This window comes from Choloepus didactylus, chromosome 3 (assembly GCF_015220235.1).
Source record: "Choloepus didactylus isolate mChoDid1 chromosome 3, mChoDid1.pri, whole genome shotgun sequence".
NCBI classification, from domain to species: Eukaryota; Metazoa; Chordata; class Mammalia; order Pilosa; family Megalonychidae; genus Choloepus; species Choloepus didactylus.
In genome coordinates, this window is record NC_051309.1 from 15,415,826 (window position 1) to 15,433,432 (window position 17,607).

At 38.6% G+C, this 17,607-nt stretch overlaps 1 protein-coding gene across 3 annotated transcripts in view; it reads left to right on the forward strand.

The window, feature by feature from the left end:
• CC2D2A (coiled-coil and C2 domain containing 2A) overlaps positions 1 to 17,607 on the forward strand; it is a 158,562-nt gene that overhangs the window by 18,302 nt on the left and 122,653 nt on the right. For all 3 annotated transcript variants that reach the window (XM_037829421.1, XM_037829422.1, XM_037829423.1), the window contains 2 exons: positions 13,621 to 13,709; positions 14,047 to 14,148. In XM_037829421.1, the coding sequence (XP_037685349.1) occupies positions 13,621 to 13,709; positions 14,047 to 14,148 (191 nt within the window). The remainder of the gene's footprint in view (positions 1 to 13,620; positions 13,710 to 14,046; positions 14,149 to 17,607) is intronic.

The following is a 17,607-nucleotide window of genomic DNA, read 5'->3' on the forward strand; positions in this document are numbered from 1 at the left end:
GGATAATGAAACTAGCTAATAAATAGAAAGCCCACCACAGAGGGTCTGGCACATATAGGGTAGCCCCCTCCAGATAACAGAAGGCGTATGATGTAAAATAATGATCTTCCTTGTGCCTTATAATGTGGCAGGTGCAGTGCTAAGCTCTTCACATGTATTATATTATTGAATTCTCAAAACAGTCCAATCATCAGGCATTGTCTTATATATTAGGTAATTAAGGGAGGAAATGGCAGTGCCAGAATTCAAAATCTTGTTGTTGACCTCCAGAAACCATATTCTCAATCACCGCGTGGCATTGCCATTCTCCACCCACAAGCCTTAACCCTGGTTGGTCCTTAGAGCTGAAGGTCCTAGGGCAATGCTCCAACCCATCACCACCATCAACAGGGGCTCCCAGGGCACCCCAGAGACCCTGAGTATGGGGTACAGAGTCAGTTTAGAATCCACACAAGATTGTTGGACTGTTCTGCCTCTTCTGTTGTGTGTGTGTGTTTTATTTTACTGTAGTAACATCCACATACCATAAAATTTCCTATTTTAACTATTTCTAAGTGTTCAGTTCAGAGGTATTAACTGCCTTCCCAATGTTTTGCTACCATCACCACCATCCATTAACAAAACTTTTTCATCATCCCAAAAAGAAACTCTATACCTATTAAGCAAAAACTCTCCTCCCCCAGCTGCCCCAGCCCCTGGGAACCTCTAATCTACTTTCTTTCCCTATGAATTTGCTTGTTCTTCATATTTCATATAAGTAGAGTCATGCAATATTTCTTGTTTTGTATCTGGCTTATTTCAGACACAAAACCTTTACTGTTTTCAAGGTTCATCCATGTCGTAGCATGTATCAGAACTTCTTTTTTTTTAACGATTGAATATTACCTTGTATGCATATACCACATTCTGTTCATCCATTCATCTGTTGATGGACACTTGGGCTGTTTGTGCCTGATTTTTCTCCACAAAGCCTGGCATTCAGGTAGAATACCCACCTTCTCTTCCCCTCCTAGAATAACCTCTTCCCTATTTGGGGTTTTGTTTGTTTGTCTCTTTCATATCCTGGCTACTTATCACTCAAAGATCCATATCTGTGTCACCTTCTTTGGAAAACCTCCCCCAACCCCTTTGTGAGCTGGGCAGACCTTCTCTAAGCTCCCCTGACCCCTGGGCACATGTGAGCATCCAAAGTCATCTTTTTATGGGTACCCAGCACCCACCAGACTGTGAGTCCTTGAGGGCAGAGGTTGAAGTTTCAGCTCTGCTCAGCACAGTGCAGGTAGGAAGGTGGCTCCCAGCAGTGCTTGCCGAGTGAACGGGTGTCTCAGGCTGGCCTCTGACTTTTACTGCAGACCCTGCTCTGGCTTCCCACGCACCTTCACCCCTACCCCACTGCAGCAACTGAGTCTGCTCCCCTAGATCCAAATCTTTTTTCCTCCCCTGTCCCTTTAGTCCCAGGCCTTCCAGATACGGTCTGCCCCGCACGGCTACCAGCCCAGATCCTCACCCAGACCCTTTGTCACGCTGTAGGATTCCTACAGGGCACCAAGTGTTGTCCGATTGTATTCAGATCCTGTGGTCCCCCACCCTATACCAGGGCCACATCGAGAGACGCCCACTCCCTAATTAAAAGTGCCACAAATCCGGGCAGGGAAAACTTGGACTTCTAATTTACTATTATAACATATAAATAGTCATGACATTCCAAATGAAGAAAGCATTTCACTGAACGTGCTCTGGTTCCAAATCAAATAAACATCTAGAAAAAAAGGACACACATTACCCCATGATTCCATCTTGCACCATCTCTTGAGGGAGTAGCTATCAAACGTTAAGCAGTTTCTTATGAACACAAACTTCTTCATTACTAACATCTGTTTCTCATCCTTTTGTGTTAGTTTCTCTGATTAAAGCCTCATTTCTGAGCCAATTTCTCCATATTGGTTGAAAAGAAAGTTCAGAATCCAGTGAAATTTGATGCAAATGAAAGGAAGTGGATGATTTAGTGTAGCCATACTTTTTAAAAGTCATGGAGACCTGGGCTCAGTATGAGACCTGGAGCAGAGTTGCATGAAGGAGCTGGGTCTGGCGGAGGTCACCTTGAAGCTAAAATCTAGTTAGAGGATGGAAGGTGGTCAGAATGGGCAAGGAGTTCACCACCACTGGGGTTCACCATCACATGGAACCAGGAAGACTAAATAAAGTACTAAGAAAAGTATAAATAAATGTTATCCATTATTATTATTAGTTTTAAGGAAAAGTGTGACCCCCTGTTCCCCTCCAGCCTCAGGCTTGTTTCCTTGCCCTCCTTTCCAACAAAACCCCCCTTACAGCAAAATTCCTCCGGAGTCTCCCATCCTGTCTTGAACACACTCTAGTTTACACATACTCCTACCCCTTCATCAAATTGCTCCTATTGAGGTCACCAGTGAATGTCCATTTGCTAAATTCAGCAGTCACACCTTTGTCCTTCTCTTCCTTACTCTATAAGCAGTATTTGGTGCAGCTCATTGCTCTTTCTTCCTTTTACTTTGCTTCCAGATTCCACTCTCCAGGTTTTCCTTCCACCTCAGTGGTTGCAACCTCTCAGACTCCTTTGCTGGTTCTTACTCACATCCCTGACCTCTCAGTGTTGGAGCACCCCATGCTCAGTGCTTGGTCTTCTTTTCTTTACTAACACTCTTCCCTTAGTCAGCTCAGCCAGCCTCAAAGCTTTAAATTTTGCCTATTCACTGACATTCCCAAGTATTCATCTCCAGCCTGGACCTCTTCCAAACTGAACATGCCATAACCCACTCCACTTTGACTATTGCATGTCTAAGAAGACAACTCACTTTTTTAACAGCCTTATTGAGGTGTAATTTATGTATCTAAAAATCACTCCCTGTAAATGTACAAGTCAATGATTTTTAGCAAATTTATAGACTTGTACAAGCATCACCACTATCTAGTTTTAGAACATTTCCATCACCCCTCAAAGTTCTTTATGCCTTTTTTCTCTTAACCCCCATTCCCTCCCTCAACCCTAGGCAAACACTGATCTGTTTATAGCTCTATAAATTCGCCTTTTCTGGAAACTTCATGTAAATAGAATCATTCAATATGAAGTGTTTTGCATCCAGCTGTTTTCACTTAACATGATGTTTTTAAGATTCATAAATGTAGCATGTGTGCTCATTTCATTCTTTTCTATTGCTGAATGGTATTCCATTGTTTGGAAATACCACATTTTGTTTATTCATTCACCCATTGATGGACATTGGCATTATTTCCATTGGGGCTATTATGAATAACAGTGCTGTGAACATTTTTGACGTGTCTTTGTGTGGGCATATGTTTTCATTTCTCTTGGGAAGATTCCTAGGAGTAGAATTTGGGAGTTATATGATAAATTTTTTTTTTGATGATGATTAACAAGTTTATTGAGATACATTCACACACCATAAAACCCATGCAATGTATATAATAAATGGCTCACAGTATTATTGCATAGTTTGCATTCATTGCAAGAATTTCAGAATATTTTCATTATTCCCCAACATTCCATAACCCTTTTTTCCCTTATTATTAACCCTTAGCCTTGGTATGGTACATTTGTTACTGCTGATGATATAATATTAAAATATTACTTTTTGCAAAAGATTGCAATAGGTGCATTTCCCCCCATATACCACTCTATTATTAACTCCCTGCAATAGTGATGTACATTTGTTTTAGTTCATGAAAGAAAATTTTGATATTTCTGCTATTAATCATGGTCATCACAACCACAGGGATCATGTTTTATCCTCTAGTGACATGTTTTATCCTCAGTGTCATGTTTTTCCTTCTAGTGACATACATGACTCTAAACTTCCCCTTTCAATGACAATCACACACATAATTCAGTACTGTTAATTACTCTCACCATAAAGGGCTACCATCACCTCTATCCACTTCCAAACATTTAAATTCAACCTAGTTAAAAATTTTGCCCACATTATGTATCTGCTTCCCATTCTATAGCCTCATTCTATAGCCCATTCTATAGCCTGGTAACCTTTTTTCTGGATTTTAACTCTGAGTTTACTTATCATAGTTAGTTCATATTAGTGAGATCATACAATATTTTTTTATTTCTCTGGGTTTTGTGGTAATGACACACTCTCATTTCTGATTTTAATCATCTGCATCATTTTTCTTTGTCAGACTGTCAACTTTACTGATCTCAAAGAACAAATTTTTGGTTTTGTTGATTCTACTCATTTTTTTTTTCTCAATTTCATTTATTCTGCTCTGTATTTCTTTCCCTCTGCTTGTTTTGAGATTAGTTTGCGTCTCTTTTTCTTGTTCCTCCAGGTGTGCAATTAGTTCTTTGATTTTAGTGATTTCTTCCTTTTTTTAGATGTTTAGAGCTATAAATATCCATCTGAGCACTGCCTTTACTCCATCCCATAAGTTTTGATATGTTTTGTTCTGATTTTCATATATCTTAAAGTATTTACTGATTTTCTTGCAATTTCTTCTTTCCATTGACTGTTCAAAGTGTGTTGTTTAATCTCCATGTATTTGTGAATTTTCCCATTTTCCACCTCATTAATTTCCACCTTCATTGCATTGTGATAAAAGAAAGTACATTGTATAATTTCAAATTCTTATATTTATTGAGACTTGTTTCTTGGCCCAGCACTTGGTCTATTCTGGAGAATGACCCATGGGCACTTGAGAAGAATGAATATTCTGCTGTTTAGGGGTTTAATGTACTATAAATGTTATATCTAGTTCATTTATCATGTTATTCAATTTATCTCTTTCCTTATGATGCTCTCTCTAGATGTCCTATTGATGAGTGTGGTGTATTGAAGTCTTCAGCATTACTGTAGAGACATTTTGCCCTTCAGTTTTGCCAGTGTTTGTCTCATATATTTTGCGACACCCTGGCTAGGTGCATAAATATTTATGATTGTTTTTACTTTTGGTGGATTGCCCCTTGTATTATTGTCTCATAACATTTTCTACTTAAAATCTATTTTGTCCAATATTGTATAGCTATTCCAGCTATTTTTTGGTTAATATTTGCATGGAATACCTTTTTCTAGACTTTCTTTTTCAACCTATTTGTATCATTGGGTCTAAGGTGAGTCTCTTGTAGACAGCATATACGTGGATCTTTTTAGTCCATTCTACCAAATGTGTGTTTTGATTGGAGAGTTTAATATGTTGACATTCAATGTTCTTACTGTAAAGGCAAATTTTGTCCTTTGGCTTTAACATCATATTTTATTTATGCCTCTCTTTTGATCCTCTCAGGTACACATACTGAAAATCTTCATTTCTACACTCTCTTCTGAGTCTCTATTCTGTCTTTTATATTCAGCTTATATAACTTCCTTTAATATTTCTTGTAGGGCAGGAGTTTTGTTAATGAACTCGCTCAGCTTCTGTTTATCAGTGAATATTTTAAACTCTCCCTTGTTTTTGAAGAAGAGTTTTGCCAAATAAATTTGGGGCTGGCAGGTATTCACTTTCAGTAGCTTAAATACATTATAACATTGCCTTCTTGCCTCCATGGTTTCTGAAGAGAAATTGGCACTTAACCTTATCACAGTTACATTGTAGGTGATGAATTGCTTTTCTTTGGTGCTTTCAAAATCCTCCATTTATCTTTGGCAGTTGATAGTCTCAGTAATATGTCTCAGAGAAATTACACTGCATTTATTGGACTTGGATCTTTACGTCTTTCACAATAGTTAGGAATTTTTATTTGCCATTACTTCCTTGAACATTCTTTCTGCCTCTTTTCCTTTCTGTTTTCCTTGTTGGGACACCCATGACATGTATGTTTGTGAGCTCCATGTTATCATCCAACTCCCTGAGACCCTGCTCAAATTTTTCCATTCTTATTACTGTATGTTCTTTTGTTAGTTTGATTTCGGATGTCCTGTCTTCTAGGATGCTATCATCTGCTGTTGTTTGCCTTTAGCAAATTTTTAATCTCATCTATTGTGCATTTCTATATCTTTTCTTTGCATGCTTTCAATTTCTTCTTTATGATCACCCAGTGTCTTCTAAATATTTTTATACACATTTTCCTTCATCTCCTTGAATTGTTTTAGGAGACTTGTTTCAATATTTTTGAATTGTTCCAACTTCTGTATCTCTCTGACTTTATAATTTGCTCCTTTTGCAGGCCACATTCTTGTTTCTTAGCATGGCTTGTAATTTTTTGCTTGTTAACTGGGCCTCTGATTATGTTGACAAGATTATGTTTTCACTGTCTTGTCTAAGATTTTGTTGTTGATAGGGTTCCTGTTAAAGCTTTTCTTTGACACTGGGTTTATAAGTACGTCTGACCCAAAACAGGGCCAGGGTTCCATGCAGAGGGTGCAGAACAGCTCCAACAGGACCTGGGGAGAGTATCAGGGAAGCAGCTTCCAAAGATGGCATATTGCCAGCCTGCCAAACAGATGGCGCTCTGGCAATATACCCCTCATTGGCCATACAAAGTCAAGTTATTTTTAGCCCTCAGTCTATTCTGCTTCTGAGGCAGGTAGAAACCACAGCATCTCAGGCACCTGTCTGGAAAGGATGAGAGATCCAGAAATACAATTTTGCCAGACAACAGCTGGACCGCACCCTGCTGCATCCCTCTCTGTTCCTGGAGGGGAGGGCTTTCCAGACTCTTCCAGTCTGCAGCAGCCCACTGGGCAGGAACCAGGCCTATCAGAGGCTTTTGGTGTCCAAGGTGGGGCTGGGCACCATGAGCCATGACTGAGTCATTCAGTGCAGTTTCTCCATCTGTGGAAACAGTGGTACTGCAGGTACCATGTGTTGCCTGTCTGTAAAGGACCAAGTCTTTGGGACATAGCTGTCCAATTTTTCTGGGCAGCAGTTGAATCAGAACTGTGCCATGCCCCCCTGTTCCTAGAGGGAAGGGCCTTCCTGACTCCCAGTCCACAACAGTCTGCTGTGCAGGAACTGGGCTGACCAGAAGCTGCTAGACTTAAGGGTATGGGATAGGTGCCATCAGTTACTCTGTCTCTTCATCTAGCATGGCACAGTCCTGTTCTGTTGAGCCCCAAAACTGTTGCTGTGGACAGTTTCTGCCTGTCCTCTAGGCTTTTTTGGTGGCATGAATTCTTCTACTCGCTCCTTACTCTTTCAGAAATTTTTAGTGCAAATTTATGGGACCACCATCAGTTAATGTAACTTTCAGCTTACATGGTTCTGTATATTTGTCTCTGCCTGAAATCTTCTTTATATGCCTATACCTACACAGACTTCCCCGTGTCAGTGGGGTCTGACCTCATGCTCCCCATGACAAGATCCAAAATGAGAACTAACTGCTTGACACAAGATTAAGTACTGACTTACCTAAAGAAGCTCTTGATATTACAAAGCACAACACAGATCTAGGCATATTACCTGCTGCTAAAGATCTGATTCTCGGCACTCCATTCCAAACACTGTGTCTGCCCATCACTATACTGCTCTGTTTGCAACTGTATCTTTTTCTATAACTTAAATTTTCCTTCTTCCTATTAAAGGACATTATTTTATGGCTTTACGTATGATGTAAATTCAATCAAGGAATGTCTTCGGATTGGTATGGAAGGAGAGTGGAGCAAATGGAAAAATAACCCCTAATAATATCAACTCAAGATAATTTGAATGATATTCAGCATGACTTCACAGTGTCTTTAAAATACAAAACAAAATATTTTCTGTTAATTCTAATAATTGAATAAACTAAACTGCCAATACAAAATATCCAATCTGAGTTTCAGCATATATGAGTATTTCCTTTCATTACATCTTCCTTAGTAGAGAGAGACTTGTGAATGATTAAGGAGAAAAACAGAAAAATTAGACAACAGGGAGAGGTTTGATGACTAATTGGATAAACTATTCATTTCATATGCCTTCTAGTAGAGATTTATGAATTTTCATGTTTCCTAAAGGCATGGTGTGTGTTTTGACAGAAAGTAGCAAAGTAATATTGATCATGAGGATTTTTAGTGTTCTACAAAGTTCGATGTGGACAATGATATGGAAGCTGTTAGGATATATCCCTCCAAATTTTCCATTTCATTACAATGGGAAAAGAATTTTTGACTGTGTGTTGAGAAACCTGGAGAAAGTTCACCCAGTCATCAGCCCCAGGGTTGGAGTGGGTGGATGTCAGTTCCCTCCTGATGGGATGCACTGAGGAGAGGACAGTCTGGTGTTTTCCTTGGAATGCAGGCCTTAGTCTGTTCAGGAGGAGACAGTGGAAAGATTGAGGTTGGAGTCATCTGAGCTTGCCAAATCTGTCAAGGACATGAGGGAATGTCTCAGGAACAGTTCCAATTTGAAGGAGGATGGACAATGGTATGATTGTAAATGTATCTTTCCTGCAGATATGTTGCATGGAGAGCATTTCTTGTTTTTTAAGACCACCTTCGCTGCCTGAATTCTGGCTTTGGAAAAATCCAATTCCTTCTTTCCTCAGTTTCTCTACTTGATCCAACTTGGAGGCTTTTATTGCGCACCTTATCAAAAAATTGAATGTTTGACTGAGGTATTATTACAACTATCAATACTGCATAACTGACAAAAACAAAAAGGTACTGTAAAATTTGGTAAATATTAATCATAAAAGTAAAAAAAAAAATAATTTTAGAAGTATATTCTTTGTCTAGAGTAGAAAGGTCTGGCTCAATATTAGTCCAAACAAAAATTGTTTTAAGGAAGATTTTAATTGCAATCCCCAGGGCAACCACCAAGAAAATAACACAAAAATATAGCAAAAGAAATAATAAGGGAATTAAAATGGTACTCTAGAAAATATCTGTTCAGCACAAAAGAAGGCAGTAATGTAGGAACAGGCTTAAATGCAAGAACTAAAGCTATAAAACTCGTAGAAGAAAATATAGGAATAAATTTTTGTGAGTTTAGATTAGGCAATGGTTCCTTAAATAGGGCACCAAAAGTACAAGAGTCAAAAGATAAGATAGATAATTTGAACTTCTTCAAAACTGAAAACATTTGTGCTTTAAAAGACACCATCAAGAAAGTTAAAGGACAATCCAAACATGGGAGAAAATCTTTGCAAGCCATGTATCTGATAAGGGTCCACTATCCAGAAAATATATAAGGAACATTATAATTCAAGTGTAAAAAAAAAAAAAAAATGACCAATAACCAATAAAAATGGGCAAAGTATTTGAATAGACATTTTTCCAAAGAAAATATACAAATAGCCAATGTGAACATGAAAAGATGTTTAGTATTATTAATCATTAGGGAAATGGAAATCAAACCCATAATTAGATACCACTTCACACCCACTAGGATGGCTTTAATCAGAAAGACAGACAATAGTGGGTGTTGATGAGGTTATGGAGAATTTATAACCCTCATACATGGCTGGTAGGAATGTAAAATGGTATAGCTGCTTTGAAAGACATTTTGGTAGCTCCTTAAAAAGTTAAACGTAGAGTTATTTTGTGACCCAGCAATTCCCCAGCTAGATATACACCCAAAAGAACAGAAAGCATATAACCACACAGAAATTTGTACATGCATGTTCATAACAGTATTATTCACAATAGCCAAAAGGTGGGAATAAATCAAATGCCCATCAGGTGATGAATGGATAATTAAAACGTGGTATAACTATAGAGGGGAATATTATTCAGCCATAAAAAGGAGTGAAGTACTGATACCTGGTACATTATGAATGAACCTGAAAACATTATGCTACTTCAAAGAAGTCAGACATAAAATGTCACGTATCATATGATTCCAACCATATGAAATGTCTGGATTGGTCAAACAGTAGAGATAAGAAGTAGATTATGGTTGGCGGGAGCTGGGGAAGAGGGGTATGGAGAATGACTGCTAATGGGTATGGGGTTTCTTTTTCAAGTGATGAAAATAGATAGTGGTGATCTATATACAGCTCTGTGAATGTAGTAAAAATCATTGACTAAAAGGGTGAACTTTTCTGGTATATTAATGCTATCTCCACAGAGCTGTTTTTTTGTGTGTTTTTTTTTTTTTTTTTGTAAATAAAGGAGGCATCAGAATTCTGGATGACATCAATTTAGGACACAGGATGAGAGGCACAGAAAATTATTTCAAAGAGTTCAATGCCTGTTTTACTTGGAGAAGATGGTTGTGTTTTTGGAGGGGTCAGATATAATGAACTAAGTGGCTGGAAGAAAGTGTGAAAGTGGCTAACATTTCATTAAGGAGAGAGAAAGGGGCACAGTGAATATGGATGATGATGGGAAAAAGCAGATGGTGCAGAGAAGATAGTAGAAGACATTTGTGAACATGTGGTTGATGAAGACTTGGACATGGCTGGGAAGCAAGTGCATAATTGCTGGCCATGTAGACCCTTGCAACCTCTGATGAAAAGCATCCTTTTGTCAAGGAAATCCAGTTTTCATACTACATTGGCATTACATATATTTTTATTTTAATGGAACATCCTAAAATTCTCTCATTGTCTGTAAGCTTTGCACATTCCCAAATCAAATCTTTTAATAATTTTAAAAATTATTTTCATCACACTCACTTTGCACTTAATACTACGGAAACTTTATTCCTGCCGGGTCTTCTTAGCTGTGCCACAGAGTTTTTTTTATGAAAATGCCTCCTTTTGTAAATGTGAAATCATACCCTTACTCAAGCTTGGCAAATCAGCTCTCTTCCCCAGGGCATGGAAAATAGAGCCAATTCAGGATCACATAGCTGATTGGCAATGTAGTAGAGTAAATGACAATAAATTAGAAAAAAAAAATGTTTCATGTGCACCATCTTTGTATTTCCATCTATTTAAAGAAATACTGTTTTGCCATATTCTATCAAAATAAAATGAAAGTATTTCATCTCTATTAGTTATTATCTGAAAGGAAATGAATTAGCACACATTGCTTTCCATGGATGTCATATAATATTATCTTTAAAAAAAACAGTTGGCATCATTATTTTATACAAATGAGGATTACATTTATTTTGGTTTGAAATATCTTTTCACATATAACATCTCTCACACCCTCGTGATTCCTTTGCGTGTTTTTTGTTCTCTCTTTTAATGCTACAAAGTATCAGGGACAAAAGTCACCTATGTGGTTCTCGTCCTCAGACTGATCACGTTCTAGGTGGGAGGATGACTTGTCATCATCTAGTTGTACAGACTAGATGTGGAAATATTTATACCCTCGAAGTGGTTTTCTACTGCCTATAATTTAAAAAAAAATCAGACGAGGACTACCTTTCACCATTTCAAAATTCTTCAAGGCTTTTAAAACAAATATTAAAGAAGCTACTTTAGTTTCTTTATTCAGAAAAGACAGTGTTTAAATAAAATAGCTTGTCCTTCTCTTAAAGACTAATTCATAATTTTATTCTTAGTGAATGGAGTCCACGTAGTAGCTGGTTTAAGGTTAATTTGAAAAGCTGTACTTCATTATAAAAACAGGGTAAATAAGCAAGGTGAGTTTTCATGTTCAAAGAAAGTTATAATTAACGTTAAGAAGGGCGTCTCTCTGGGGGCAGAGGCGAGCAAAGTGGTCACCAAAGGACGTCTCCCAGACCTGGAGGAGGAAGCAGACAAATCAAATAACTGCATAAATATATAAATTCAAAATGTGATAAATGCTATGAAGGAAAAGTATGGAGACTCTGAGCATTTATAACAAGGGATGATCTACCATGGTTACCTGATATTCAAGATGGAAAGGGATAACTATCATTTTATTTTTCAAGTGAGTTGAAACAGAATGCCAAAGTCCATTTCATTGGACTGATTGAGATTCTCTTCAAGAACTTTAGACCTCAACACACACATGCACGACAATCCGCTTTACCATGATTATTTCAAGCCTCAATACAGGCATTAAACAACTGACATGTTTGGGGCATGATATGAGCAGTATTTTATACCTTTCTATCACACAGAAGGAAGAAAGCACAGCCCTAGAAACCAAGTGGCCATGCCACAGAAAAATCCTTTGAAGCCCGTGGTCAGATTCTTTGTTAGCGTTAAGCAGATGCTGCTAGAACCTGCAAACTCATTGCAAACAGAGGTCTTTGTCATCTTCCTTTTTCACTTCCTTCTTCTCTGCCACCTTTCCTTCCACCTCTTTTTGCTTCCACTTGCTAGCCTTCATCTCTTAATGGTGCTGTTGTGTGGGTCAGGACTCTTTTTCTCTTTCAGCACTCACTGTGGGAGAAATGCTTCTTGAATCTTTACCTGGCGCCTCTCCCAGAGCTCTGTCTCCTGAACAAGCACACATTTCGATATCCTGCCAGCATCCCAGACTCAGCTGGGCTCAAAACAAATTCTCCTGCTACCTACCAGCCTGCCTTCTCCTCTTCCCTTCTCTGTTGCATCAAATTTCTGATCTCCTCCACCAAAGCCTCCAATGGTACTCAAACTTAATTGTGCATTATAAACCTAGATTGCTGTGCCCCTCCCCAGAGTCTCTGATTCAGTAGGTCTGGCCAGGGCCCAAGTTCCCAGAAGATGCTGATGTGCTGGTGAAAACCACTACTATAGACCTACTAAGTGTTGCCAGGTCCTGCTGAATTTTCCTTCTTGCGGCCTCTACCAATTACTCTCACCAACTTCCTTTCCTTATTATCTCAAATGAGGACAGCCTAGTTGAGGTCTTTGGTGCCCCCCTCACTGCACTCAACCATCTTGCACAGCCAGGTGCAGCTTCTGAAAATGCTGCTTGCATTCACTTCCTCCTCTCTCCCACATTCTTCAAGACTTTCCCACTGCTTGGAGAGTACCATCTAGACTCTTTGGTATGACATCTGAGGCTCCCAATCTCCTGCAATTTTATCTCCTACTTCTCTCTGATGGAGACCCTCTGCTCCAACCATGCTAACATTCTGTTTCTCAAACATTCCATGTTTATATCCATCTCCTTCATAATGGTGTTGAGCATTGGAGAGTTAAGGCACTGGGACCTAATCCCAAGCAGGGCACATATGAGGTGGATAATCATAAAGCCAGCCACTTATCACACAGGGTGTCCCCCTTCATCTTCAGGACATGATAGAAATGATACCTGCACCTCGCAAGCTGGGATGGCATGACAATTAATGAGAAAATAATTCAACACATGTATCACCGTGCCTGACATAATAGCTACACAACTGCTCAGCATGTTTATACACACACTCCGATGATATGTACAAAATATATGTCGTCTATGCTATAGCCAAGGGCTATGTATGGACTGGGACTGCAGAAAAGTTTTCTCTGATTGAAAATTGAACCCTAAAACCCCAAACTCTAACCATCCATTCACCCGACAAGCTTGTTTCTTACGTGAACAAATCACAGAGCCTCTTTCTCAATGGTAATTGAATTGGTAAGTATTTTTGAACAATTATCATTTGTTTTCTTCTTTGTTGAGTCCATGGGACAGAGCTGGCTGGATCAAGAGTTTGTTGTCAGTCTCAAAGAAGCCGAAACATGCCCTGATTGTGTCAAAAAGGAAGGCTGCAGCTTTATGTCATGTTTGCTTATGTGAAGCACTAAATATGCAAACTAAAATTGCATTCTCTCTTTTTTTTTAATTTAATCTTCCCTTTTAAGAAAACATTGTTTTATTTAATTTCCCTCTATTTTCTTAGGCTTACCTCCAATTCCTTCAGCTTCCAGAACAGGCTTTGCAGAATTTTCCATGAGGGAACGCATGAGGGAGAAATTACAAGCTGCGAGGGTGAGAGAAACCACATGAATATTTAGTTCAGTGCTGATTGCAGTTCTTGGGTCTTGTCTAGCTTGCTTTGTTTGCTCAAGACAGTGTGCATTTGAGTATCATTAAATTTATCTTTCATGTTTTAAATGCTAATGTAGTGTTTTACATTGGCACAGATGAAAAGTTTGCATAAGGAGAATTTAATGTCATTTTTCTAAATCGTTTCACTTGCTTTTAGCCCTTAAAAAGGTATAGTGTGTATATTTTACTGGTTATTTTCCAGTAAGACTGTAAGTAACTAAGGATTTCATAGCATGACTGACATTATATAGCAATAATTTTCCATTTGATTTTTTAGTCCAAAGCAGAAAGTGCTTTGCTGCAGGAAATTCCCATCCCACGACCCAGGCGCTTACAAAGTCCCAGTGAAAAGGAAACGGAGACTGGATTTGGCACGGAGGTGAGAAATGGGCAATCTTTACTTTGTGATCATTCAAAGCCAGTGAAGCAGAATATTAAATTTTCAGCAAAAGTTTCAAGAACAGAGTTAGGCAGAGAGGAGGTATTAAATGTTATTTACTAATTATAATAGTGACAATTTATATAGTAACTTCTGTGCCAGGGACTTTGCCAAGCCTTTTCCCCATATTATCACATTTCATTATCCCAACAACACTATGGGGTAGGTACTATGATTTTCATTCACATTTGACAGACAAGGAAACTGAGGTTCAGAGTGGCTGCATAGCTATCCCCAGATTATGGGATTTGATTCCAGGACTCTTTCACTGGGCGAGCATTGCTGAGTCCATCGATTTTGCTGGGAAGCAGAGATAATAGGGAAGTAAGGCTGGAATGTGCCTGGATGACAAAGGAGGTCGATGGTTTTCTATAAGCCCTACAAGATCAGGGCTAGAACAGAGACTAGAGAACAGGATGGGGAGGTGGTTTGGATGCACTGTGTAATTTTCATTTGAGTTGGAGGTGCTACCAGGCAGTTCCAATGTGTGTTTGTCCAGAGACGGATAGAGAGCTAGGGACCAGGCCTGGAAAAATAGATTGAGGAAGCAATTCCACCTTGGTGAGTTTTGAAATTTTCAGAGTGCCTTTGTTTCCTGAGAGAAAGAAGACTGCATGAGGAGGGTCTTTACACTTGGAGAAAACCCCACAGTCACATGAGGACCATGAGGGGGAGAGAAAGCCAATCCAAGACAAAGACAGAAGGACTTGTCAGGGAGGTAGATGAAGGACAAACATATGGGAAGGTAGACAAAGGAAGGGAAAGAGCAACAGAGCAAATGGCTCAAGGAGGTGTATGCCAATTCTAACCCAGTTTTGTTTTTCTTTTTGTTTTTAACCTTTGAAAAAAATAAGCACAGGCTTTAGGGTTATTTCTGTAGCACAACCACTAAGAAACCACTGATTTCTTAGATTATGCCTTTTCTTTTTATGTGATGAGATGTGATAAAATTTCCCCTGTATTCATCCCAAACAGGCCACTGATTTCATGATTATAAGGAAAGTTTCGGTCTTGCAAATGTGAGCTCTGAGTAGAGACGCTCAATGAGTCCAATGAATGGCTTTATGACAATTTACCATGTGCCCTCAGGATCCATTCTACTGCGGAAACATTTCTTATTTTTTAATGCTAGTTCAACTTCATTATAAAATAAGCCACATTTTTAAAATATTGGAAAATAAAGAAAAATTGGCTAAAACCCCATTGACTTGACACAAACACTTTGACTATATTGGTACATGTGTGAGGCTCAGTGGTGGTCCAGTTGGCCGCGTGCTAGAGCCTTCTACTCTCTGACTTTGTCTACATGTTCTGAGTGATGATCCCTTCACCAAATCATGGTAGTTCTCACTTGTCCATGGGCCATGAGTAATGATATCCCAAATAAAGCTGGGACTTTCTGGAATAAAAATATACTCCCTTGGCTTATTTATTTGGGTATTTATTTCTCCTGCTAAGGTTTTTTTTCCTTGTGAATAGGGCCTTGCTTTACATGTCTATTGTATTCCATCTCCCCTAAGAGCCATTCATATGGATTTGAAGCAGACATCACCTGCCTTGTCTTTAGACCCGATCCATCTCATTTTTGTAATAGGAGATCTCATAAGCACATTTCTTGAAACATGCACCTCAAACCCAGAAGGAATAACTAAAAAGTGGTCCATTGATATCTATTTGGTCAAAAAGTGTAGCACATGAAGAGCACAGAGGCTGCGCCTAGCCTGCCCAGGTCAAATGCTAGGAACTCCATTCACTAGCTGTGTGATGTTGGACACATAACTTATCTACTCTTTGAACCCCACTTGTGCAAAATAGGGATAATACTAGCACCTAATTCCTAGTACTGTATTGAGGATTAAATGAATTAAGACATGTTATAGTGTTTAAAACAGTACGCAGTCCGTGGTAGTAAGCATTCCCCATATAAGCCCTAGCTAATGTTATAGGTCATAGAGTCAGAGAGAAAAAAGAGAAACCAGCCAGGAATGTTTTGGTGAATAAGTCAAATACACCAACACAAACATCTACTTGCTTTTGCTTGCATTTCTTTTCCTCTTATACTCAGCGGATAGGAGAACAAAGCCAAACATAATCTCCAAAGCATATAAACATCTAAGTGGGAAACAACATGGAACATTTGAATGCTTTCCATCCACCGGGATATGACCCAAGCATCTCTAGGTGTGGGCCTGGTTCATTGTCAAGATCAACCCTTTCCCACACTCTACCTGTTGCCCAGCCAGCATTTACAGGGGAATCCTTCCTGCCAGGCATCCAGCAGGCTCTGGACACACAGAGATGACAGTTAGACCATGCCCTGGAGGAGCTCATGGGGGTGACAGACATGTTCACAGATAATGAAGGTCCAGGTCTGTGGCAGAAGCCCTAGGAGGCCACAGAAGAGGCTCCTGACTCCAGCCTTGCAGTCAGGTTGTATAACATTTGAACTTTCTTGGATTAAGCAGGAGTTTCTTAGATATGACACCAAAAGCGCAAGTGGCAAAAGAAAAAAATAGATAAATTGGACTTCATCAAAATTTAAAAACTTATTCGTATGTCAAAAGACACCATCCAGAAAGTGAAAAGACAACCCATAGAATGGGGAAAATATCTGCAAATCATATGCATTATCAGAGACTAGTATCTAGAATATATAAAGATTTGTGATGTCTACAAGACAATGCAGTTTAGGATGTCTTTTTAGGGAACTGAAAATATTGGTCAGTAATTTAGAAGAAAGACTAATCTTTCTAGAGGCTAGAACTAATATATTTTGTAATTATGCAATAGTAAAAACAGTGAGACACAGCATTGTCTAGGTCAAATTAGAAGAGGGTTACAGGCTCTTTTTGGAGGATATAAGAAATTTAAGGGTTAGAAAGAATTCCTAGGTGGGTGAGTGGCACATGTAATGATAGACGCAGAATATTTGATTGCTGAATTGAAATTGAATATAATTTTTACTTTATGATTATACTGTATTATTATTATGTAGGATACATTATCTATCATGTATCCTACATAATGGTTCCTTAGAATTTAATTAAGTGCCCTCAGTCATCTTAAGTATATTTAATGGCCTTAAATGCATTAATATACTTTCAATTTTTAGACTTTGATAAAAATTAAATTACAAGCTTTTTGATCAAGAATGTAAATATTGTAATAAAATCATTTTTTTCAATATCACAAACCAATGAATGGATGTTGTCCGAACTTGACATCCTTTAAATCAAGCAAGTGTAGAAAGAGATAAGGAGAAACAAAGAGAATAAAATGCAAATCTCCAATATGCATAGTTTGCCACAAGGAATTTAACCTACTTACTCCATGAAGTCTTTCTGAAAGACCAGTGTTAGAGAATCTGCCCGGTCTTGTGTTTTAATATCATCATCTTCG